Raw genomic sequence first — 25271 nt, 5'->3', positions numbered from 1 at the left:
AACCAGCACAGTTATAGCACCTCTCTTGTCTTTGATGTTGCAGACTGTGTTACGAATTATGATCCCCATTAGAGTTTGATTAAGACTTCCCTTCCTTTGAAGGCGGGGACGATTTACAACCAGGTGTTGGTTCATTAATACTGGATCAAAGCATCTATTAGCTTTTGGATTAAGCATCCTCCCATTTAGGAATAATCACACTTCTAATTTCTTGTCTCTTGGTATTGGTTTAGAATGAACCCATGTCTGTATCTGACAAGATCTGACCCTGCCCACCTGGACAAAGAACTTCTCCCATATGGTTCCATTTGCTCATACACCAGGAATCTCTCCTCACTCACTCTCCTGTTAATTATTGTCCCTAGTTGCAGGCTGTGGGTGTCTGTCTTGTCTGTAAGCAATTTGGGGCAGGGCATGTGTTTTACTCTATGTTCGTATGTTTTACTGCACAATCTCCATCATCATCATTAATAATAACCCTTAACTAATGTCTTGGGCTAGTAACCCCTGGCCAATTAGCTGTCACTTGATCAAAGGCAATGGTGTTACACTGGCTAGTGGTGAATTAGCCCGTCTCTTTGTCTGGCTAAAGTGTGTCTCTGTCACCTTCTATGGAGCAGACGTCATGAGTGTGTCAGTTACAGAGTCATGCTAAGAGTTCAGCCAGGTATCTAACAGCTCACAACTTAGTGGAGCAGTGGTGTGGTCCAGCAGGTAGGGCTCTGGACAGCAAGTCAGGAGGCCTAGGATCTAGGCCCAGTTCTGCCCCTGACTTGCTGTATCTCCTTAGGCAGGTCTTTTAACTGCTATATCAATAGGGTGATTTTCCCCCTTCCTTTGGCAAGTGCATAGGGAGCTGAGCACCCCATTACCATGTGTCTCGTCTGACAATCAGAAAGAATGGTAAAAATCATAAAGCCCAATTACAACACAGAGGAGAAAACTGGGCAAGTTCCTTCTGACCTGATGTACTTTCTGTGCCTGAAAAGGCTGATGGGTATGGGTGTGTGCTACACATCTTGGCATATCTTTGGTACCCTAAAGAGAGAGAACAATGGCATGTGCCAAGTGACCCTGATTTTGCCCTTATAGAGTTCTTGCAGTGCTTTACAAACAGGAGTGAATTCAGGCTCTGTGAGGTGAGTGTTATACGCATTGTACTGATACACAGTGAGAGATTTGCTCAGGTCACGCAGTGAGTCAGTGGCGGAGATTAGAGATGGAAGCCATGAAGCCTGACTCCCAGACTCATGTTCTAACCACTGCGAACACTCCCTTCACCTCCCACAGGAGTTATGTGGCTAGCACCCAGGAGTGGAAGCCAGGAAATCTGGGATCCCTTACTGGTCCTGCTGATGGATAACTGTGCATAGGCACCAACTCTGTGGGTGCTCCGGGGCTGGAGCACCCTCGGGGGAAAATTAGTGGGTGCAGCCAAGCTCCCCTCACCCCCCGCCCCACCTCCTCCTCCCCTGAGCGCACCACAACCCCGCTCCTCCACCTGCCTCCCAGTGTTTCCCACCTGTCCGCCTCCAAACAGCTGTTTGGCGGCATTAACAAGCTCTGGGAGGGAGAGGGAGGAGTGGGGACGTGGTGCGCTCAGTAGAAGAGGCAGGGAAGAGGCGGGGCCAGGGTGGGGATTTGGTGAAGGAGTTGGAATATTGACAGGGAGGGGGTGGAGTTGGGCTGGGGCAGGGCCACCCAGAGGATTCAGGGGGCCTGGGGCAAAGCAATTTCAGGGGCCCCTTCCATAAAAAACGTTGCAATACTATAGAATACTATATTCTCGTGGGGGCCCTTGCGGGGCCTGGGGCAAATTGCCCCACTTGCCCCCCCCCCTGGACAGCCCTGGGCTGGGGACTTTGGGGAAGGGGTTGAAAGGGGGCGGAAGAGGCAGGGCAGGGGCTGGGCCTCATGGAAGGGGTGGAGTGGGGGTGGGGCCGGAGGCGGAGTGGGGGTCAAGCACCCATGTGAAAGAGTGGAAGTCAGTGCCTATATAACTGTGGACCCTTGGGGGAGTCACACAGATCTCTTTGAGTTTCAGTTTGCCCACTTGGAAAATGAGGATAATGGTCCTGACCTAGCTCACAGGGGTGGTGTTTGTAAAGTGCTTTGAGATTGTCTGAGGGAAGGTTAGGGAAGGTACAGCACCTAGCCCAACAGTTCTGGCCCCTCTGGATGTTACTGCAATAGAAATAATAAAGGTGCTATATAAATGTCGAGCGTTATTCTTATGTATTTATTATGAGGAAATGCTGCACTCATTGAGTTAACAGCTTTTCCCTGGTCCATGTGCCTAGCAGCTCATTAATTGCTATGACTGTCAATCTGTGCTCTCTGCATCTGAGAGGTTAACAGGATAAAGCATCTGTTCTCCACCGCCTTCTCCCCCACCACTGCACAGCTTGCAGAGCAGCTGAAGCTCTCTGACCCATTGCTACTGGAAAGACCTGAGCAGGAACAGAACCTGGAACCCGACTGGCTCGTCCAGCTCCGAGCCCGAGGCCAACAATGGGAGGTGAGAATGATGGGATTTGGAGTGGCTCTTTCCGTCATGTTTCATGATTGCCACAGTCCTCTGGGGTGGGTGAAACAGGATGTGCTGTGTGACCAGTCTCTGTGATGTGGTCAGTCTGCAGGTGCGTCCTTCCCCTGCATAGTAAGTCCTAGGTAAGTGTTTAGAAAGGCACTAAGGTCCCAAGGGGATTTCTTACCTGGGTTCTGGAAGGCTTCTTCCTTCCCCTTCTTTCTTGGAAAGCACACTGTTGATACTGTGCAAAGCTCTGTGATGGCTAGCATCACAGGCCCTCTCCTGTTGGACCTCAAGGTCTCCATGGAAATGGGAGGGAATGTATCGCCCAGAACTCATAGTGGTCTCTGGGCTAGGCACTAGTGAGCCAAAAAGCATCATGCTGGGTAAGAAACACCTTCCCCCGTCTTGTTTTTAGGAAAGTGATTAGAAGATGAGAAGGTTTGTTGTGCAAAGAGTTCCTCTTTGTGTGTGTGAGGATGTTGCAGGTGGTTTCATCTCTATATGCTTAGAGACTTGTCTTTCTCTCCAGTCCCTGTATCCTGCATATACGCTCCTGAGCAGTTTAATTTCCCATGAACGTGTTCCCTTAAAATGTAGGGTCTGTCTCCATGTTTTGTCTCTTTTTCCCCTCCCTGTGGCTCCCCATCCTGTCCCCTCCAAGAAGGACAATGGTCATATGCTGATCTCATCTACCATGGTGGAAATTAGCAGTAACTCCACTAAAGTGAATCAGGCCCAATAGCTGTATTCTGAACAGCTCCAGCCTTCCCACAGAGGGAGCCATTAACAGTGTCCTTGTGCCTCGTTCACCCTCTGTAGGATTTGAGTGATAGCCATTGGGTTGTTCACTTGCCATAGCAAGAGAACAGAGCCCCAGGATTCAGTGCGCCTCCTTGCTCACCCTCTGCTTGGGATGAATGAGAAGCGCAGGGGTGGGTGGCGTGGTGGGTGTAAGTAACTCTGACATGGTCTCTGGAGCTGACTGGAAGCTGGAGAATGAAGGAGCAGAAACAAGGCAGAGATCACTATCCACTATGTGGCTGTCATTCACCAGGAGCCCGCGTGGCTTTCACTCTGGTGACAATTATGTCTTGATTACCGGTGCCTTGGAGACAATTCTTCTGGGTGTCCCTTTCTAGTTTTCCCTTTCTTTTGTAACACTCACTTTTCAAATCCTTTCAGAAGGAAGGCGACCTCCCCAACTTGGCATCCGCTCAGCCAGAGCTCTCCAGAGCCAGCGGATCCACAGCAGGTAAAGAAAGGAACGAACACATTGGCCCAGATCCTCAAATATATTTAGGCACCTAAATACAAAGGAAGTTAGGTGTTACATACCTTCGAGGATCTAGGCCGCTCTGGGTAGAGATAGAGGGGTTCTCCAAATGTGGAGCATGACCAGATATATGGGAGACCAGTTGGAACAGACTGGAAACTGCCTCCTTGACCCTCTGTGTTGCTCTCCCAGGATAGCAAAGACTCCGAGTCTTGCTGGGAATCTCTCAAACATACTCTAGAAGTGGACCGTGCATCGCCACCTCCCCACAAAGGGTGTTGGGTGGGGGACCTCGGTGGAGCTCCAGGAGTGTGATTCTCTCTCTGCTTGGCCAGGGATCTACAGGGTTGGGTCTGGGTGCCCTGTGGATCAGTGACTTAGTAGTGACATTGCCCAACCATGGCCTGCTGCACCTCCCCATGGAGCTGAGGGAGGGTGGAGATTAACAGCTGCAGCTAGGAAGTTGCGGAGCTTTTGGCAAGTTTTGTTCCCTTCCCAGTGTGTAGGTAGACGGGGAACAGGAGGCTGTGGGACCCTCAGAATTTCTGAAGTCCTCCTCTTCTTCTCACCCTTCTCAGTTGGCTCTGCCTCCGTCATGGCCCCATTCTAAGGGGTTCTTGCACCTGGAGGCATATTGCCCCTCCTGTCTTTTACCACCACCCTCTCTCCACTAAGGAGGTAAAAGCTCTCCTGTGTTGGTTTACCTGTACCAATGTCCCACGCCTTAACCACTCTTATTCCTTTGGAGTCTTTTCTTGCTGTGTCTCAGGCCCACTTTCCATGTACAAAAATGGCACTGAAGGGAATTCTATTACCCTGAATCATTCAATAAAGCTGTAAATATACTGAGTAAATTCCTGGGATCTGTTTTCCAGACAGAGATCTCCGTCATGAGTTTGCACAAAACCCAGGCTACCAGCACAACCTAGAGTTCCAGCAGCATAACCCCCCTGCTCCTGAGAGGACAGGCCAGTACCAGCCAGGTCTACAGGAGAACGTGTCCTTCCCGCCTGGTGCATATTCCAGGGTGGAGGGGTCAGAGCAGGCCATAGCTTCTGTGCCACCTGATGCCATGCAAGAGAATCGTCCCACAGAGGTCAGCTTTGGGGCAAACCTCTCTCTAGAGGGAATTTCAAATGACCATTCCCCACAGGTCTACCAGCCACCAGGTAAGCTTGCCTGAGCTGTGCTGCAGGCCATCTGTGAGGATTCCTGGGAGGAGGGTTGGGAAAATGTGTTTTAGGCGGGGGGAGAACAGGACACATACATATTGGACAGTTCAGATGAGAGATGGAACTGGAGTGTTCGGCTCCTGAACGTTGAGAAGTTCAGGCACAGATCTCAGCGCTGGGGTTTCTCTCCATTCCGGGGAATAGGTGGGCCAGAGGTGGGTCTGAACCACCACTTTGTTCTGACTGGTTTTTCTATGAAAGCTCCTGCACATGCCTGTGGTGGTGGGTTTTCTTTCTGGAAGCGTGGAATGTCGCCGGAGAGTTCCCATGTTTCCTCTCTGCTGAGAGGTTTGTCTGCGTGAATGATGCTCACTGACGGCCTTTGCTTCATCTTGGTCCCATTTTAATAAGATCCCCGCTCTAGCATTAGGGCAAAAGTGGTTTGCGTTTTAACCTGGTGCCTCCTGCGCACAGAGCATTTCACCCTGGATTTGCTGTCTTGGGACTGTGTCTTATCCAGCAGAGAGAAGACCAGTGCTCCAAGGGTACGTCTACACATGGAGCTGGGGGGGTGATTCCCAGCTCCAGGATACGTCCCCGCGCTAGTTTGGCTCGAGCTAGCACACTGAAAGTAGAGCATAGCCAGGGCAGTGGGAGAGGCAGGAGGGGCTAGCCACCCCAAGTATGTACTTGGCCAAGACACTAGCCCATGCTCAGGGTGGCGAGCTTCTTCTGCTGCTCCTGCTGCCATGGCTACACGCTATTTTTAGCATGCTCTGTAGACGTACCTGAAGTGTCTGCAGCTCCTAGTGCAGAGGTGGGCAAACTATGGTCCACGGGCTACATCCAGCCTGCGGGATCCTCCTGCCAGGCCCCTGAGCTCCTAGCCCGGGAGGCTAGCCCCTGGCCCCTCCCCTGCTGTTCCCCCTCCCCCGCAGCCTCAGCTCACTGCGCTGCCGGCGCAATGCTCTGTGCTCTTGCCAGGCAGCGCAGCTGCAGAGCCGCAGCCTGACCCAGTGCTCTGTGCTGCACGGTGGCGTGGCTGGCATGGTCGGGGAGCGGGAGTGTGGATAGGGGTCAGGGCGGTCAGACGGCAGGGAACAGGGGGGTTGAATGGGGGCAGGAGTCGCGGGGGAAGTCAGGAAGGAGGTGGGGGTTGGATGGAACGGCGGGGGGCAGTGAGGGGCAGAGATTCCGGGGGGGGCCAGGGAGAAGGGGTGGTTGGATGGGGCATGGGTCCCGGGGGGCAGTCAGGAATGAGAGGAAGGGTTGGATGGGGTGGCGGGGGACAGTCAGGGATGGGGGGTCCAGGTGTGGTCAGGGGACAGGGAGGGGTGGATGGGGCAGGGGTCCTGGTGGGGCATCAGGGGACAGGAAACGGGGGGGTTGGATGGGGCAGGAGTCCCGGGGGGGCCATCAGGGGGCGAGAAGCAGGGGGGGGTCAGATATGGGGCCAGGGCCGGGCCACGCTTGGCTGTTCGGGGAGACGCAGCCTCCCCTAACCAGCCCTCCATACAATTTCAGAACCCCGATGTGGCCCTCAGGCCAAAAAGTTTGCCTGCCTCTGTGCTAGTGTGTAGTGTTGAGGGTGAGCAGGAAGCTGCCCAATCTCATTGCCTTCGTTCCTGGGCTGAGCGAGTCCTCTCCCTGCTCGGCACAAGTGCCAACAGTCCAAGGCCGATCTCGAGCTGGCATTTTGGGGCCACCAGGAAGAAGCGCCTGGCCCTGTGCATTGTGGTTACCACGGGGGAGTGTGACAGAGTACAACAGACTGTCACAAGGGTGGTAGTGCTAGTGCCGGAGGAGGGGACCAGCACCTAACCCTGCCAATGCTCAGGGAAGAATAAACAGGAGGAGAAGCAGATTTTGGTGCCCAGCTGCAATGGACTCTGGTCGTACCTCTGGGTTCGCACAGAGAGTGACTGTGTGTGCCTAGATTGATTGGGCCTGTTCCTCCAATGGCAGCATCTCGCTGTTAAGCAGCCAGTTGGGTTGGTACCTCGATACCACACCAACGATTGCATTAAATTGCCCCCGCTGGAGTTTCATATAAGGGGCATGCACCCCCCCCCCCCAGGCTGAATCCTGAATTGTGTCATTCTCTCTGCTCTTTAGGGAGCGCTGTGAGGTTTCAAGGACGCTCCCGGCCCTTTGGGGTTCAGAAGAACATTCTGGAACAGCAGGTGAGAACAAGGGGGAGCCAGGTGCCACGATGCACAGGATGTGGTCAGACAAACCCTGTTCTCCTCCCTGACACCCAAGTGTGACCCCTCCCTGACCTCTCCACCCCAGCTGCCCACTAGCACTCACCCCATGGGCCTATTGGCCCATGCTATCTTCTGTCTCTTGCTGCTCCCCTTCCCTGAACCTAGCTTCAGCTGCCAACATGACCTTCCTCCCCTAGCTGTGTCATGGCTCCTCAAACCCTGGGGCTGAGGTACTTCCCAGCCGTACACCCCTAGGAGATAGCTTGTTTCCACAGGGATAGTGCTGCACACTGGGTTCAACCCCTTGCTTTGGTCGCCCGTCAGATGAGATTGGTGCTCTCAGTCTGATCCCTAATGTTTCTTTCACCATGGTGTTAATTGGAACTGAAAAGCACGGCCCATATTCTCTCCCCATGTCTTGGGCTGCTCATGTGATGCAAAGTGCTGGCTTCTGCCTCTCACCAGCCAGCTGAGAATTCCCTAGCGCAGGGGAGCTGATGGAAAATATCCCTGTACCCCAGAATCTTGGTGTAGGGGGCATGCTGTGGAGGTGGGGCAGTATAGGCCTGCGTGACACCAGTTCACCACTGGCATATGCTTCCATAGGGACCTCAGCCAGCTGGCGTGAGATAGAGCTCCTCCAACTTAAGTTGATGGGCCGGGGCTGGTGCAGATGCACCATGAGAATCAGGGAGCCATAACAAACTCCCCGACAGAATCCTCTCTCCTGCTCTGAGATCTGCTTGGCTCAGGAGAGAATCTAGCCTCAGACCTTTCTGCAGGGCCTAGAATAAAAGGGATCGTAAAGGAGGGGTCCTGTTGGAATGAATGCTGCCGCCTCTTGGAATGGCTGCTGGGTAGTTCTTTACAGCCCCACTCGCCCAGTTTCCCTTGCCCCTCTCCAATGCACTGATGCCCATCATCTCTGGTACCAGAGTGTGTTGAATGCCAGGGCCCGAACCGTCTCAGAGAGCTCCACCATCTCCGTGGAGGAGGACGCCTTGCGACCCCCAGAAGGCACAGGCGAGGGAGTTGCCGTAGAGCAGCCGTCGACGGAGGGGGCAGAGCGAGAGGAGGCAAAGGTGAGGGGGGAACTGTGCTGCTTCAAAGCCATGCCCCCAGCCTGATTCCCCTCTTACATCAGCAGGGCTGCAAGAGAGTTACTCCTGATCTACACCGCAGGGAGAGCAGAATCAGGCCTCACGTGCCCTCTCGTTTGGAGGCATCACCAACTTCTCACTCACCTCCCGGCCAGCCTTTCGCTGCCCGTATGGCTGGGAGTGCTGCAGTCAGTGCACCCGGGTAGAATGGGCTTCCCCCCGTCCCTGCTGTCTCCAGGCTGATATGCTGAGCCCCTGCTCTTCTGTCCCCTCCAGCAGTGGGGTGGGGGTGGTTCTGGGGTCCTCAGCCCTGCTCTCTGTCCTTGCTGCACGGCGACGTAGGGATGGGTTTCCTCTCCTCTCCCATCACAGCAGTGAGAAGGGGCTGGGTTGCCCCGAACCCTTTCTTTCACCCAAGAAAGCTGCGGGGGTTGGGAGGGGTGAGGCTGGGTTCCACCCACCACCTCTGAGTTTTCGTGTGGTGGTGTCTTTAATATATTGCTGTTATTTCAATGATTCCAGTCCCAATAAGAACCTGTGTTTCCCAGGGCTCAGGGTTTGGCTGGTTCAGTTGGTTTCGATCAAAGCCCTCCAAGGAGGTGACGCCTTCCAGAGATGTGTCCGGCCCTGCCCCAGTCTCTGCTGCACTCGGGTCCCAGGTAACAAGAGGACTAGAGGGGGCTTTTTACGTCACAGGGATTTCAGAGGAGCTCTTCTCCCCACCCTCAGTCTGAAGAGGGGCCTTTCTCCTCTTACCTCCCACTCCCAGGATAGCGGAGGTGCTGGTGGAGCCTTGTGCCAGGACTGGAAGAGCAGAGGTGGCTTCAGGTCAGGGATGTAGGACCGTGGCAGAGGGGTGTGTGTGTGTGTGTGTGTGTGTGTGTGTATGAAGTTTGCACACTGCCTGCACTATTGCTCCCTGTCACCTCCCTGACTGTCCCTTTCATGATCAAGTTTGCTTTTGCCAGTGTCCTCCCCCTTCTGGTGTAACCTCCCTGGCCCTCACACCGTGCACATCTCCATGCCAAGGCTGAATGGCCCAGAGTTCATTGCTGGGTAGAGGTAGTCCTGTGACCCTTGCTGTGGCAGGGGACTAAGCCCTTGGTGCATGCATGTTCTCAGACAGCTAACTGGTGCCAGACACCCTGTAAAGGGAACCATGGTGCATGGAGACACCCCAGTGGACAGACGGCCCAGAGGATAGTTAACACTGGGTACAGTTAAGCGAACAGGAACGACTGGTGAAATCGTGACCCTATTGAAGCCAATAGGAGTTTTGCCATTGACTTCAATGGAGCTAGGATTTCACCCCTTATCTTTATCTTCATCCATCCTCTACTAGTTTGTCTCTCCAGCTCAAGGGCACCACCCGACTGCCAAGGTTTTCACTACAACCGTGTGTTCTTTACATGCCACTGTACTTGGGGATTTATTTATCAGTGGGACAGAAACTGACAACTTGAGGTCTCCATCCTGAAGCAAATTCTCATTTCTAATAATTGTATATTTATAAAGTAACTTTGATCCAGAATGCTCTCCAAGAGCTCTGCAAACTCCGTGGGGGTCACTTGGCCTCTGCTGAAGGGAAAAGCAGCAGCTGATAGCAGCAAATGGCAACACTTCCACAGTTTTTAGTAGCTGAAGTGAAGAATAAATTCCCCCATTGGAATTGCAGGAGAAATGGTAGTGCCATTCCCCCAGATCCTGGCCACATTTTCCCATGGATGTGTATGCAAATATACATGTACCCTCTCTGACAGTGGCCAGCACCAGATGGTTCAGAAGATGCAAGATGCAGGCAGATGTGAGGTGACCTGGCCCTGTGAAGGTCTTGGCCTCATCTTGGAAGTTAGAGATAAGTTTAAACACTGAAGCATGAGGTTTTAGCTCCCTCCCAATATTCTTTTTGTGACCACTCTTTAAATAACCATGGGGCATCAGGAACTCATTGTTACTTCCCATCCCATAGATGGCACCTTCTGCCCCATAGCACCCCCTAGCACCACGCTGGAGTGTTGGTTCCATTCTAATGCAGAGAGGTGTGTGCTGTTTATTGAGCTCTCCAGCAGACTGGGCTCCACCCTGCTTCGCTTATGAGCTATGACAGTATCACAGGGCATCGAGGACAAGATGATGTGGCTAAAATGACGAGCAGTGGGGTTAACCTGTCCCCGTAGCAGCTGCCCCGCAGCGTGAGATAGGGCTGATGCGGCTGCCTGCCTAGCCTTGTGTCTGAACTCCCTGGGTTTTGTATGATCAAGGAGTCTTTTGGCTTGGAGGTGCTTCCTGGGACGTAGCGAAGCAGAGCATAATGAATCTGCACTAGGAACAAGCTGGCCTCTGGGGGGTGAGCACAGAGCTGCTCTTCCTTTCTTCCCTGAGAAGGTTTCTTCCCTTGGAATTGGTGTGTGTTTTTCTTTCATCAGGAGAAGGATGCACCAGCCCCACTTCCCTCTCCCCCTCCTCCAGCCACTGGAGCAAGCTCTTCATCATCTCACCCTCCTCGCCTGCTTCCGGCTTCCCCCAGCCCTCTCTCCAGAAGCTCAGGTAAATACAGGAGAGGCCACGAGCGCTGTCCTTTTTTGGAAGCAGGCCCATGTTGTTGCTAAGGTTGTTTTGGTCACAAGATCCTGGAATGAACCAAACGTTTAGAAATCTCTTTTTTGTTTCCGCAGCTATGAATGAAGCTAAAGGCTTGCAGGGCCCCGATGGCAGGGAATCAGCAGCCTTTCCTGGGGCTGGAGGCCAGGTGAGGGACGAGGGCAGGCTCTGTAAGTGTGGGGTGATTCTTGTTCTTTCTATTTCTTGTTTTGGTGGGAGGATCTTTAGTGTGTGGGAGGGAACAGGAAAGGGGAGATAGGTTAGACGGCTCCTTTGTTTGTGGTTTGCCTTGGCAGAGGAAACAGGGAGAATCTTCTGCCAGCCCTGTCCATCTCCCCCACCCCGTGACCTAGGATATTCCTTTGGCTTCTCTGAACCCCAAAGGAGGGACCAGCTGTTATTTTCCCTCTGTTTCCTCTTTCAGGCTGACTCACATGGCCCTCTCTCTGGTCCTGGTGGTCTCCTTCTTGCCCCTAGTAGAGGGCAGGTCCCACTCTTCAATCCTGCTCAGGTTCCTCAGGTATGGAGGCTCCTCCTGGCTTATAACCACACAAGGCATCTTAGCTAGCGGGCCCGCCACACAGGGGCTCCCTGACTTAGGAGGGATGCCGGGATCCTCACAAAGGTAAAGTCAGACCCATCCAGTCTCTGATGGGAGAGGCATGGATGCTCCCTTTTGTCTGTCTCCCAGCTGGCAGTGAGAGAGAGCATGGTTGATGCCTCCAGAGATGTGGGAGAGATGTCCTTGTAGCCCTCTCAGTTGCAGATTTAGGGCCAGCTTTTCTGCTTTGTCGAGATCCACTGTGCATAGTGCAGGTGGGTGGGGGGCATCAGGGAGCTGGCTATGGTCCCCTGATTCTCTGCCCGACCTCAGCCTTGGTGTGGATTAGAGAAGGGACCATCTGGCAACTGAAGACAGGTGTTTTGGCTGTGCCTTCTCCTAGTCTGCTGTGGGGAAAGGGGGAGCAGGAGCACATTCTGCTCAATTGACTGCGTAATTTCCAGAGAGCCTAGTCCAGAGAACCTAGGGGGTGCTGCAGGCCAAGACTAAGTGTGTGTCTACATTGCAAAAAATACCCTGTGGCAGCAAATCTCAGAGCCCAGGTCAGCTGACTTGGACTTGTGCTATGGAACTAAAAATAGCAGTGTAGATGTTCCCGCTTGGCTGTAGCCCAGGCTCTGAAACCCAGCTCAGAGCCTAGGCTCCAGCCCAAGCCGGAATGTCTACACTGCTATTTTTAGCCCTATGAGCCCGAGTCAGTTGACCCGGGTTACTGAGGTACGGTGAGAATTCTGTGAGGCCAAGGGACACCCAGTGCTGGAGTAGGAAGGGGCAGCAGGCCAGGAGCTGTCTGTGGGGTCAGGGCTGGAATAACAGGCTGGGTTTGAACTGTGTTGGCAGAGCTCCCTGGGGAAAGCTTGCAGAGACCCTGCCGGCACTACACGTGGTCCTGTCAGTGCTGCCCATCCCTCACACTCATGAGCATTCGCTCCAGACAAACAGAACTGGGCCAGCCCCAACCTGTGTCTGACTCGCTAACTGGAGAAGCTCTTATCTTGCCTGCCAAAATATTGTGGGCTCCTTCCATTTTTGGTCAGCCTCACAACTAGCCTGTTACTTACAGTATTTCTATCCTTCACAGCTCTCCACTGCTGCCTCCCTTGGACTTGGCCAACCCAAGCGGCTCTCACAGCGGCGCTACCCAGCCCAGCCATGACAAGGCGCTACCCAGCCTGGCCTGTCTACCAAGTCTCCTGTGGAGCAGAGGCTGCAAGAGTCCTTGCATGGGGACAGAAACAGACTATTCATTTGTACTGAGTCCCTGCCCTTTTTCTGCCCCTTTTCCTCTTTCCCCTAGGAATGTTGCCAGTACACCTCCCCTTGCAAAGGGCATCAATATTAAGGCTGGGGAGAGGTGGATTCGCTCCTTTCTGACACTGGGTAGCCATCATTTGGCCAAGTGTCTAGTCAGTGATGATTGGCTAGTGGAAGGAGTTTTCAGGGAAGTTCCTGTAAGGGGAAAGGTATATCGAGGCTGGATTTCAGAAGAAACATCCTATCAGTGATGTCTCCGAGTCTGGGGAATTCTTTCCCAAGGACCATGCTGGAGTCCTCATCTCTTCACTCACTGGAGTCTGGAATGGCCAAAGCACTGGTGTATATATTGCAGGGAACAATCCCACAGTGGCCAGGGGTGGGACCCAGGGACTGGCTCTAAACTGCAGATCTCTTCCATCAGACATGTAATAGCAATGGTAACATGAGTAAATGTATGTATGGCCATTTGACTGGCTGCTATGCAGGACATCAGGTGCAGATTGCATGTTTGCTCCCAGGCTGGGGAGAGCCAGGAGTGCTGTGAAGACAGTACATGCAGCTCTGGGTGGGAGCAAGCTCATGGCATTTAAATGCCTCCTCAGGCCAACTGGAGGAGTAAGGTTAATTGTCTCTGGTGGGAGCAGCATCCAGCCAAGAGGGGCCATCGATCACAACATAAAGCCAGTGGAGACTGAGAGTGCATCCTCCCCACAAAACATCTGCCATGGGAATGGTTCAGGGGTGATTCAGGGGTAGCCAGAGATTGCAGTGCCTTCACATTTGTATAAGATTCCTGACGATAAAGGACATATTTGTATGGTCTCTAATAGCACCTACGCTGCCTTTGTATTTAATGTTTTTGGAAATAAAGTCAAAATACGTTTACTGCCCTGCTTCCTGGTCTTCTACATGTTAGGCAAACTCAACACGGATCAAACATATGCTATCACTTAGGCCTCTGATTTTGACCTCTGGAGGGGATGAACCTGAATTAAGTGGCTGGTTGTCATGGAAACCTGTTTTAAAGAATAAAAATATTGTGGTCCAAATTCCTCATTGATGAAACTCCATTGACTTCAGTAAAGTTATCCCCAGGATGAATTTGGCCCAACATCTATTTTTATACACAGTCTCTGTCGCTCTGTGCAGAGAGCTGTGGGTCCATGCGTTTGGATAATGTTTGGAATTTCCTGGCCCTCCTGTCAAGAGATACAACTCAGCTGTTATTTAACAGCAACCACCTAAAACCCTACACTTTGCAATAGTGACCCTGCAATGACCTGGCTAGTGCTGTGGGATATTGCTTTATAAGGACTTCAGTGAAAGCAAGGCACCGAAACCATTTAGCATGTGTCACTGTAAAGACATGCTGTCCCAATGATGGTGAGCATACCATGGATTAGCTCTGTAGTTCCCAACTGTACTTTGTGACCCCCAGGTGCAGAGAGGGGTGGATGGGAGCACAGAGGGGGTTCAGGAAGCATGGGGGAAGTCACACAAAACATGTACAAACTCTCAATTCCCTGCCAAACCCGCCTCCCCATGTATTGAAAATGATAGAAAGGGGAGAGCCATCTCTTTGGTTATCCTTCATACTGTGCTTAGACATACACTTAACTGTAAGTGTGTGAATCACGCCATTAACTTCAGTGGGCCTACTCTGGCTTAGTTAAGCAGGTATGTAAGTCTTGTAGGATCAGCTTCTTAGACTGTATGCTCTTTAGAGTGGAGGACTTGTCTTCATCTAGGTTTGTACAGCAACTGGGACCCAGAGTCTGATTGGCCCACTACCTACTATTGCAGTCAAAACAATTAACAATAATTACCCATGCAATTAAAAATAACAACCCAAATAATGATTTGTTCCTTTCAGGCCACTATAGCAAAGTTTTTAAATGTAAACACATTGCCAGTTAAAAGGGGTTTGCTATTCCAAGGTCCCCATGTCTAGGTGCTCCTTGACAATTCCTCAATACACAGCTATAGTGCTGTACCCTGCAGCTAGTGGGTCAGTGCAAACGAGTGCAGAATGTGACTGTCCCTGGAAGTTATTAGACCTTCTGCCAATAAAAGTGTATTCGGATGATAACAATTGTCATCTAGTCCAAAAATCCTGTGTTGGACAGTTCCCAGTACCAAATAGTTCTGAACAAGATGCAACAAAGGCCACAGTAAATAATTATTGAAGGACCAGCCTGTTGGAGAAGTTCCTTCCTGTCCCCCAAGGGCTGAATTCTGCTCTGAAGCATGAGGGTTTCTATTTCTTTATCCTAGTGAATGCAACTGTGGTGGTCTGATTATCCCTATAAGCCTCCAATCCCTACTTGAGTCCTGCTAATGGTATCCTGTGGCAATGAGTCACACAGGCTAATAATATTCTGTATATAATAAAATTTTGTTTCCTGTGGCCTTGCATGAAGAGTAGTCTGAATTGGGTTATGATGTCTGGGTGGGGCACTGGCCTCACCTCCTCCCACTGAACTCAGTGGCGCTGTCTACAGTTCTGTCCCACATCCTTGGGAGGGGGCACCGACCAGGGCTAGCGATCAATCCTACGTAAGTTTCTTCTGCTCAATGGGTGACCCTCCCCAGATCCCAGCCAAGCTGGTAATTAATCTACCTGTTAGGTAATGGCAGCTATTGATTCTTGTCTCAGCCCATCTTAGAGGCAGTCAGTAATAACCATGCAGCATGTGACTTCAGTGGTGTACTACCCACTGAGCTAATGGCTCACCCAGCCAGGGCAGTGTCTGAGGCTCCGGTATATATGCAATTGTGAGATCAGGGGCAGCTGGGAACATATCCTAGCATGCATTGAAAGGATATGTTAATTAGGAACCCTCTGTTCCCTGCTCCTTTCTGCTACTTATGGGAGTTAGGACCATTCCTTTATGTACGCCACCAAATATATAAGCCTGTGCTGTGTGTGGCTGGACTTTGTCAATGCCCCTACAGACAGACCAGTAGGAAGCACATCAGTGACTAATTGCATAGGATTTTGGAGCTGTGAGCCCTGAGGCCATAGCAGGGCCTTACACAGCTGTCTGGCATTTGTGGCCAGTCTTTGTAAGAGTCCATTTCTGGATGAGAAGTGTTGGCGAAAGCTGGAGCATTTGGTGAGAGGAGAGTGGTGAGTTATTCAGGGCCAGAGGGCCACGGTGCTTCCAGGTGCTCCTTGCCAGGCCCACAGCTAGAGGGTGTAGCATGAGTTTCCTTCACAGCAAGTGCAGGAGCACCGCCAGCTTTTTTGCTGCCCTAGGTGGCGGAAGGTCCTGCCCCCGAAATGCCACCCCCGACAGAGGCGGCGGAAGGTCCCGCCCCCAAAATGCTGCCCCTGACAGAGGCGGCAGAAGGTCCGGCCCCTGAAATGCCACCCCCGACAGAGGCGGCAGAAGGTCCCGCCCCCCTGAAATACTGACAACGACCGGGGTGGCCGAAGATCCGGCCGCCAAGGTCACCGCCCCACAAATATTAGTGCCCTAGGCGACTGCCTAGGTGGCCTAATGGGTTGCACCGGCCCTGAGCAAGTGAGCGCTGCTGGACCGATGGCTGCTGCCCAGTATCCTTCCTGCCCTTCTGGCATTTACTGTGGCTAATAGCGATGCTCCCCACCCACAGTTCACCCATCCTGGCGAACTACTTGTCTGCCTTGTTTGGTACGTCCACACTGAGCCACATAGGCTGCTCCAGGCCCCAAGCTGATGGTAAGTTCGGGAGGAGGCCCAGCTCTGTTGGGAGATTGGGGGTTGTAACAGTCCCAGTTGAATGCAATCTTAGTGCTTACACAGATGAATGAAAGGCCTCAAGGGCAGGCTGGTGGGATTGAACTCTGCCGTAGTAAGAAAAACTCATTTGTTTGTGAAGGGGTTGCAGGGTATAGATCCTAAATTGTATCTGCTTTAGGGAGAGGTTCTGCCTTCATATAGGCATGTAAAGTGCCTGGCACAGTGAGGCCCTGAACCTGACTAGGTGCTCTGGATGTTCCTGCAGTCTCAATAATTAATCCTAATCAGGCCAGCTCTGTAATGCTATGCCCCCTAGAAGGTATTGTACTGATCAGACTTAACCACATGTGAATTAAAGAGGGGCTCCTATGCTGGGGCTTGACAATGCTCTAGTGGGGCAGGCTGGAAGGATGTGAGGAAAGATGGTTCAGGGCAGTAGCCCAGAATACAGTAAACCCAGGTTCAGTGCTGTACTTTGGGCAAGTCACCTAGCCTCTCTGTGCCTCAGTTCCCCATCTGTACCATGGAGATGATAGAACTCTCCTACCTGTTGTGTGGCTAAATATATTGGAGTGTGAAGTGCATTGTGGTCTACTGCTGAAAAGTGCTGTAGAGGAAACAGATATTAATATTAAGCTGAGAACACCCAGCTAGTGGTTTGGTGTAGCCTAGCACAGGGCGGGAGGTGATTAGTAACTCTGCCTGTGTATGTGTGTTAGGAACAGAGAGGGAGAATTTTCCAAAGCACTTGGTGACTTATGGGACTTGTGCTCCTAAATCGCTGAGGTGATTTTTAAAATGTCTCCCTTAGCAATTGCCACAGTGGGTGAGAGCAGGGGGTCCAGCTGGTAAGAGAGCCTGTGTGGGACAGTTCCCAGGACTAAATGTTTCCAAGGGAGGATGCAAGGAACCACACAGTGAGTAATTTGGAAAAACATGCCTATGGGATTAGGGGTGCTTCCTACTTCCCATGAGATAGTAGTTGGTTTATGACCTGAAGTATGTGAGTTTATATTGATTCCCATTTTTTTTCTTTTTCTTAATGATTAGCCCATTGAATGTAGCTGTGGATGTTGGGATTATCCATATAAATATCCAGTCTCTGTACTGAATTCTGGTGATCTCCTGGAGCAATGAGTGCTAATGCTAAAAGCATGGGCTTGCCTGAAAACGTCAGAGGGAGAGTAGTCTGAGTTGGGTTATGAGGCCTCACCTCATCCCATTGAGCTCAGTGGTGTCAGCCATGAGCCTGTCCCAATGCCCTTAGGGGGACAGGCATCTGCCAGGGGAGCATCCCTCTGGCTTCTCCTGCCACACATGTCCCAACCCAGGGCCCCACGTAGCTGATAACTCATTCCCCTGCAGCAGGTGATGCTCTGCAAGGACAGCTAATGGCTCCTCTCTCAGGCCTTCCCACAGGTATTGAATACCAAGTACCCAGTATGTGACCTCAATGGTGAGCTTCCCTCTGACCTGAAAGTGAGGTAATTAAGGATAGTACATAAGGCTCCAGAAAACTTAAAGTACAAGATCAGGGTGAGCTGGAAGCACACACCCATCATGCTTTGCAAGTATATGCTTTGCAAGTTCAGTGGTCCAGCAAGACACACTAGAGAGCCAGGAGAGTTCAACATTCAGGATTTATGCTTTCATATGCCTTTATACAATCACTTGCCCATAGACAAACAAAATCCCAACGTGCATTGCAAAGATATGTTAATGAGGTGTTCAGCATGGAAACAGGAGATGGGAGTGAGGCCAAGACAGTACAACATTCAGGCTTTCTTCTTTCCTCCATATATACAGTCGTCTTTCAACTATCCCCTCCTAAAAGTAGAGTTCTCTAAGTTCCTAGATTTTACCCCATATATGAGTGTACAATCACACTATAGTGCCCCCTGTTGCTGGGAAGCTGCCTATTGTAAAATCTCTATTGCATTTATTTGAGATAGCAAAAAATAATCATTCATTCCATAATCCGCTTACATAGTTAATATTATATTATATGCTTTTAAAGACTGAATCATCATGTACATATAACTCACATACTCTTTTCTTATGCACCATCTCTAAATTTGATTGGGGTCAAAGATATATTTCCCTGGGTTTGGGAATGGAATGTTCTTTCATGCCTTAGTATTGCACAAAGTCTGTGCATCGGGGGAGGCAGTGACAAGGAGAGGAGGGGCTGGGAGTGCCCTCCAATTTCTGTGCCCTCCCCATAAATGGACTGGCATGCTCTGACTGTGGGGGAGAACCCCACGGCCTGTCCTGGGGTGCTGCTGCTGCCCGTTTGCCTCTCCTGTGTGTGCACTCTGCTCCACACCCCACCCTGACAGTATGCTCTGGGGGAGCCCCAGCTCACTGGGGATAGTAGCACCTGCACAGATGAATGAAAGGTACCAGGTGCTGGCTGGCAGGTTGGAGGTCTTGGTCTGAAAAACTCATATGTTTGTGATGTGTGTGTGTGTGTAAGGCTTGCAGGATAACGCTCTTGGATTGTATCCTCTTTAGGGAGAGACCCCACCTTCATACAGGCATGTAAAGTACCTGGTACAGTGAGGCCCTGATCCTGCCTAGGGAGTCTGGATGCTCCTGCAGTCTCAATAATTAATACTAATAACCCCCACTGTGTAATGCTATGGCCCTTGGAGGCCACAGTATTGATTGATTTAGACATAACCCCAGCTGAATTAATCTAGTGCTGTGCATGATGAGTGGTGGGATGTGATTACAGCCTTAGCTAGCATATGGTGTTAGACACATAGGAGATTTTCCAAAGTACTGAGTGTCAATGGGACTTTTCCACTTAATCCTTAAGGAATGTTTGAAAACATCTCCCTGGGCAATTGCCATAGTGGGTGTGAGCAGAAGTTCATCTGTAGTAGCCAGTTCCCAGTACTGAATGCTACAGAGAGTAGGTTCCTGGAGCCCCGTAGTTGGGAATTTGAAAAACCTGCTTATCGGAGATAATACTGCAGGTGCTTTATGCAGATTTATATGCTTCTGATTTTGTTGCTAACAACATTCCCTGTGGCAGTAGATTTAAAACAGTGTCTTGTAAGAAAATGGTCAGAGGGAGAGTAGTCTGAATTGGGTTATGAGGCCTCTGGGGGTCTCACCTCATCCCATTGAACTCAGTGGTGCCAGCCATGAGTCTGTCCCAAACCCTTGGGTGGGGGCTGGGCATCCACTAGGGGTTTTTTTCCTCCAGCTTCTCCTGCCCAATTTGCCCAACACCCAGGGCCCAACATAGCTGGTAACTCATCCACCTGCAGCAGGTGATGCCCTGCAAGGGCAGCTAATGGCTCTTGTCTCAGACCTTCCCAGAGGTATTGAACACTGAGTGACGAGCACCCTGCATGTGACCTCAGTGGTGAGCTTCCCTCTGACTGGATAAAATGTGTAGTACAACACTATATAAGGCTCCCCCTAGCTAGGACTTTAAGCTGAGGATGAGCTGGAAGTACACTCCCATCATGCTTTGCAAGTCTATGCTAATTAGTGGTTCAGTGGTCCAGCAAGAGACACGAGAGAGCCAAGACCGTACAACGTTCAGGATTTATGCTTTCAAATGCCTTTATACAATCACATGCCCATAGACAAACAAAATCCCAATGTGCATTGCAAAGGTATGTTAATGAGATGTTCAGCGTTGAAACAGGAGATGGGACGGGAGTGAGCCAAGACAGTACAACGTTCAGGCTTTGTTCTTTCCTCCACGTACACAGTCCTCTCGCAACAAGCCCTTGTAACGATCACAACCTTTCTAAAAGTACTGTAGAAGTTACCAAGTTTCCAGACAGCACCCTGTACAATACCTATGCTACTATCATACCACAGCACCCTCTTTGGGAAACCACCTGTTATAATAACCCCTTGTCACATGTTTTGAAGATAGCAAAATTCAACAGGAATGCCATAACCTGCGTGCACCCTTAAAGTCCATATCATCGTTCTAGCTATGTGCATAACTTAGTGCACATACTTTTCTTCGTTTTGTTCTCATACCTTGCTTGGGAACTGAGATAATTTCCTCTGCCCACCCCCGGCACTGGTCACAATCTGACTCAGACTAACACCCCCCTGGGCCTGCCTGCTCCGAGGAGCTCCTGTCTGTCTGCTTGTCCCACACTGCACGCTACCCCAGCGCAGGCTGCTGCAGACGCCAGGTGATATATGCTCTGGAGGAGACCCCAGCAGAAATGCAGCATGTGAGTGTCGTGGGAGGTGATCAGTGACTCTACTAGTAAAAGTGTGTGAGGGACGTGGGGGGAGATCGAGGGTCAGTGAAACTAGTGCTGAAACCTTCTTTGAAAATGTTTTCCTCTTAGCAGCTGCCATAGTGGGTGAGAGCAGGGGTCCATGTAGTCTGGTATCCTGTGTCAGGCACTTCCCAGTACTGAATGCTACAGAGGGGAAATGGAAGGAGCCCCATAGCGGGAAATCTGAATAAACCTGTCTGACAGGGTATGTCTATGCAGCAATTCAAAACCCGGAGCTGGCCCGTGCCAGCTGACTCGGGCTCGCAGGATCCGCTGGCTGCTGAGTTGTTTGATTGGGTGTAGACTAAACTTCCGGGCTCAAGCCTCAGCCCAGGTTCTGGGACCGTCCCACCTCGCTGGGTCCTAGAGCCCGGTGTTTAGTGAAGCCCGGAAGTCCACACAGCAATGAAGCAGCCCTGCAGCCTTAGCCTGGGAAGCCTGAGTCAGCTGGCACAAGTTATAAACCCAGCTGTGGGTTTTTAATTGCAGTGCAGACGTACCCTCAGAGAAAGGGTGCTTCTAACCCCTTGGAATTGCTGGTTGGTTTGTGTCTTGACGCATGTGAATTTACAGTCCTTCCAAACTGATGGTGTTAGTACAGTATATATTTTTTTTAAATTGAAAGTACTAGTGAATGTAGTGGTGACTGTTGTGATTGCCCATACAAACAGATAAATGCTTAGTTTGTGTGCTGGTACTGTTTGGCTGTAGCAATAGTGTCCCAGACTAATGTTGTGCTGTATATGAATAAAAAGTTGTCTCCTATGGCCTTGGATAAAAAGAATCAGAGGGAAAATAATCTGAATTGGATTATGCAGACCATACATGGCATTAGCTACACTTCATCCCATTGAGCTCAGCAACAAGTCTTGGGAGGTGAGCATCTTCCAGGGGAGAAAGACCCTCTCTTCCCTCAGCTTCTCAGGCATATGTCCAAGCCAGGGCCCAGCCTTACTAATAAACTCATCCATCTGTATCAGCTGATACCCACAGGGCAGCTATTGGCTCTCAGACCTTCCACAAAGTATTGAGCATGAATGATAAATACCCAGCATGTGACCATAGTGATGAACTTCCCAGTGAGCCAGCAGCAAAGGCAGTACACGAGGCTGCAGCATTTGTATCATTTTAGGTCAGGGTGAGTTGGGGGCATCATTCTAGTATGCATTGCAATTATATGCTAATTAGGAATCCTGTCTCTTCCCCCTCTCTTACCATGCCCACCCATAGGGTATATAGCACATGTTTTCCTTTCACACTGGGTCAGCAGGGTGCATGGATCAGCATTTACATCACACTCCCCATCAGTACCCAACCCAAGCCGGGAAAGCTAATGATCTAACCAGTGGACCAAATTCGGTGATGAATCCTGGTCACATGCCACCTGAGGCACGTTGTTGCGCATACGCTAAGAAGAAGTGAGTCAGTTCTACTGGCAGATGCAGAGTGTTGTGGGGCCAAAGTTCTGTTTCCAATACACCAGGCAGCTGATGGTACAACTGATGGTGCCCTAAAAAACTGAGAAGCAGCCCACCAATAACAGACTGTCTCCACTCTGACTAAAACTCCCTGCCTAAACGTGTAAGGGTATGTCTACACTACCCGCCGTATCGGTGGGCAGCGATCGATCCAACGGGGATCGATTTATCGCATCTAGACTAGACACAATAAATCAGTGGTTCTCAAACTTTTGTACTGGTGACCCCTTTCACTTAGCAAGCCTCCGAATGTGACCCCTCATAAATTAAAAATACTTTTTAATATATTTAACACCGTTATAAATGCTGGAGGGGAAGCGGGGTTTGGGGTGGAGGCTGGCAGCTCGCAACCCCCCATGCAATAACCTCGCGCAACCCCCTGAGGGGTCCCGACCCCCAGTTTGAGAATCCCTGCGATTAAATTGACCCCCGAGCCCTCTCCCGTCGACTCCTGTACTCCAGCACCGCGAGAGGCGCAGGCAGAGTTGACAGGAGAGCGGCAGCAGTCGACCCACCACTGTGAAGACACTATGGTAAGTCATTCTAAGTACGTCGACTTCAGCTACGTTATTCACGTAGCTGAAGTTGCGTAACTTAGATTGATTCCCTCACCCCCCCCCCCCCCCCCCCAGTGTAGACCAGGGCCTAAGTCACTCTAGCTGTTGAGATCCATACTGAAGATATCTGCTGTGGGAGAAGCAGTTGACAGCATTAAGCATGTGGCTGCTAGGACCCTGGTGCCTGGTATCAGGTCAAGGCAAGAAGTATTCTGGGTAAAGGGCCTTCATTTCACCCTGAGGCACTCTTTCTGCAGGAGTTACACTCTGTTTGAAAAGGTACTTTGCCCCTTTGCAACCCATGTCATTGCTTCGGGGGGATGCATCTGCCAGAAGTATTCTAATTAGGCCGAGTTTTATGCCAGGAGCTTCAGTTTAATGCTTTATTTGCAATTCTAAATCTGCCTTCTCCTCCCTCTCAGCTGGAGCAGAGATTTGCTTCTGTGAGTGGTGGGTGGTACAGCTGACCCCTAGGCAGTTATGCCTCACCCCCATGCGGAAAGCGCACTCAAGTTGTTCAGAAACAAAACCATCTGTACTCCTTTCCACATTAAGCATCATTCAGCTACTGCTGGCCTTTTAGACAAGGCTGCGAGCGTGTTTATTAGCAATGGGTTTGGATTTGATCTCTCCCCTCTACCAAGCTTTTAAAAAGTCTGCCCCTGGGTTTGGACTTCACAGGTTGGGCCCATAGACAGGGCCGGCTCCAGGGTTTTGGCCGCCCCAAGCAGCCAAAAAAAAAAAAAAGCCGCGATCGTGATCTGCGGCGGCAATTCGGCGGGAGGTCCTTTGCTCCCAGCGGGAGTGAGGGACCGTCCGCCGAATTGCCGCCGAATACCTGGACGTGCGCCCCTCTCCGGAGCAGCCGCCCCAAGCACCTGCTTGCCAGGCTGGTGCCTCGAGCCAGCCCTGCCCATAGATACTAATCCTTAGAATAGACGATGGTGTAAAGGATTTGTGGGCATGAGTTTTGGACAAATGCATTATTCAGAGCAATGCAGGCCTTCTTAAATGAGCACTAATAAACACTTTATCCCTCCCCATTGCATGGAGGTCGCATTTTAATAGAAAAAACTATTATGAACGCTCAATAGCTTGTCTCATTCACCAGTAGAAGTTGGCTTGATAACAGATATTACCTTACCCACCTTGTCCCTCATGTAGGTACTAAGCAAAGCAGGAAAGCATCAGTGAAAACTAGAGCGGCCAGCAAGCATCCCTCTTCATTGGCTGCTTCAGGTAGCGCTTAGATCTTCCTAGCAGAGAGGCAAGTGACTGAAATAGGTCATCCGAGTCTCTATGTAAAAATCCAGCTGGAGTTTCTTGGGTTGTTCTTTGCTGCCCACAACTCCCACCTTTACCCAAAAACCACAGAGGGAGCCTGATCCTGAGCTGGTGTAAATTGGCATAGCTCCATTGGTTTAAATGGACCTCCATTGCTCTACCCCAGCTGAGGATCTGGCCCGTAAGAGATAGGGATGCAGTCCCAGAAACCCACAGTGTTTTCCGAGGGCAGGATACTGAAAGGCATGAAATCTAATATCAAAACCTAACAACAGTGGGGGAATAGAGATTCTTTGGGATTCCAGGATGAAAGTGAAATTGAACCTCCCAAATCCTGGGATTAGGGTTCCCTAATTCTTCGTTCGGTGCAAATCAAAGGATTAGTGTCATGGGAAGGGGCAGGGTTCGCACATCTGGGCCTCACTATTTTACACAGGCAAGTAGGGACTCCGCCTTCCTGACAAATAGTTTAAAAAAATTCACTATCGTCCCCAATAAATTCCTCTTTCTCTGTCTGGCCACAAGGTGTCTCCTACACTTGGAGCAGAGCTCAGCTGCGCGCTGCGTCCATGGGAATGGCACAGCTTGTGGAAAAGCATGTGCAAACAGAGAGAGAGAATGAAAGCCCTTTGCCCTTCGCAGGCACATAGAAAATCCCCTCCAAATAAGAGCTTGGTCTGCCCTCCCATCAACACTTCAACGTCGGAAATACTTTTATTTTTAAAAATGCTTCTGCTTGGTTGTTTCACCAGCTGCCACTGACTTGATATTGTCCATCCTGAAGTCAGAGAGGAACTGAGGCAGCTGCTTAGAGAGAGAGCCAGGATGCCATGGGCAAAGAGATCTGTTCCAGAGGGAGAGCTTTCTGAGGCAAGAGAAGCCTGTGTTAAATCAGGACAGCTTCCCATGCAATGGGACCAATAATCGGAACCAGGTCTGTGACCTGTTCGTGAACAGTGCATGGGTCGCAAAGTGCCAGCTCTTCCCTTGGGACTCCTCTAACTGCGTGTGTGTTTGTGCAGGAGTGGAGGCAAGGAAAGCTACCTGGGTTAAGATGGATACGATCTTTCAATCCAGCTCTGATTGCTCAATATTGCTCAAGAAATGGAAACTCTTCAAGGTGATTTTTCTCAGGATTGCTGGTAGGAGTGAGTGACCTTGGGCAGCAGCACTGGAGAGACCCAGCTGTTCATTTCTGTGTCATGCTGTATCTATGGCCTCCCCAGGTGCAGAATCTGACCGCCTGGCCTCTTGCAC

The 25271-nt window shown here is 50.9% G+C and overlaps 1 protein-coding gene across 1 annotated transcript in view; it reads left to right on the top strand.

Moving 5' to 3' along the window:
- Positions 1 to 12759, top strand: part of SEC16B (SEC16 homolog B, endoplasmic reticulum export factor) — a 38031-nt gene extending 25272 nt beyond the window's left edge. Inside the window, exons 16-25 of the mRNA XM_054037107.1 lie at positions 2405 to 2518; positions 3716 to 3785; positions 4682 to 4975; positions 7094 to 7161; positions 8121 to 8267; positions 8834 to 8944; positions 10712 to 10832; positions 10961 to 11034; positions 11311 to 11406; positions 12530 to 12759. Of these exons, the coding sequence (XP_053893082.1) occupies positions 2405 to 2518; positions 3716 to 3785; positions 4682 to 4975; positions 7094 to 7161; positions 8121 to 8267; positions 8834 to 8944; positions 10712 to 10832; positions 10961 to 11034; positions 11311 to 11406; positions 12530 to 12604 (1170 nt within the window). The 3' untranslated portion in view covers positions 12605 to 12759. The remainder of the gene's footprint in view (positions 1 to 2404; positions 2519 to 3715; positions 3786 to 4681; positions 4976 to 7093; positions 7162 to 8120; positions 8268 to 8833; positions 8945 to 10711; positions 10833 to 10960; positions 11035 to 11310; positions 11407 to 12529) is intronic.
- The last annotated feature ends 12512 nt before the right edge of the window (positions 12760 to 25271 follow it).

Source organism: Malaclemys terrapin, chromosome 8 (assembly GCF_027887155.1).
Source record: "Malaclemys terrapin pileata isolate rMalTer1 chromosome 8, rMalTer1.hap1, whole genome shotgun sequence".
NCBI classification, from domain to species: Eukaryota; Metazoa; Chordata; order Testudines; family Emydidae; genus Malaclemys; species Malaclemys terrapin.
Note: the sequence above shows the minus strand (reverse complement) of the source record. Positions and strands in the feature narration are given on the sequence as shown.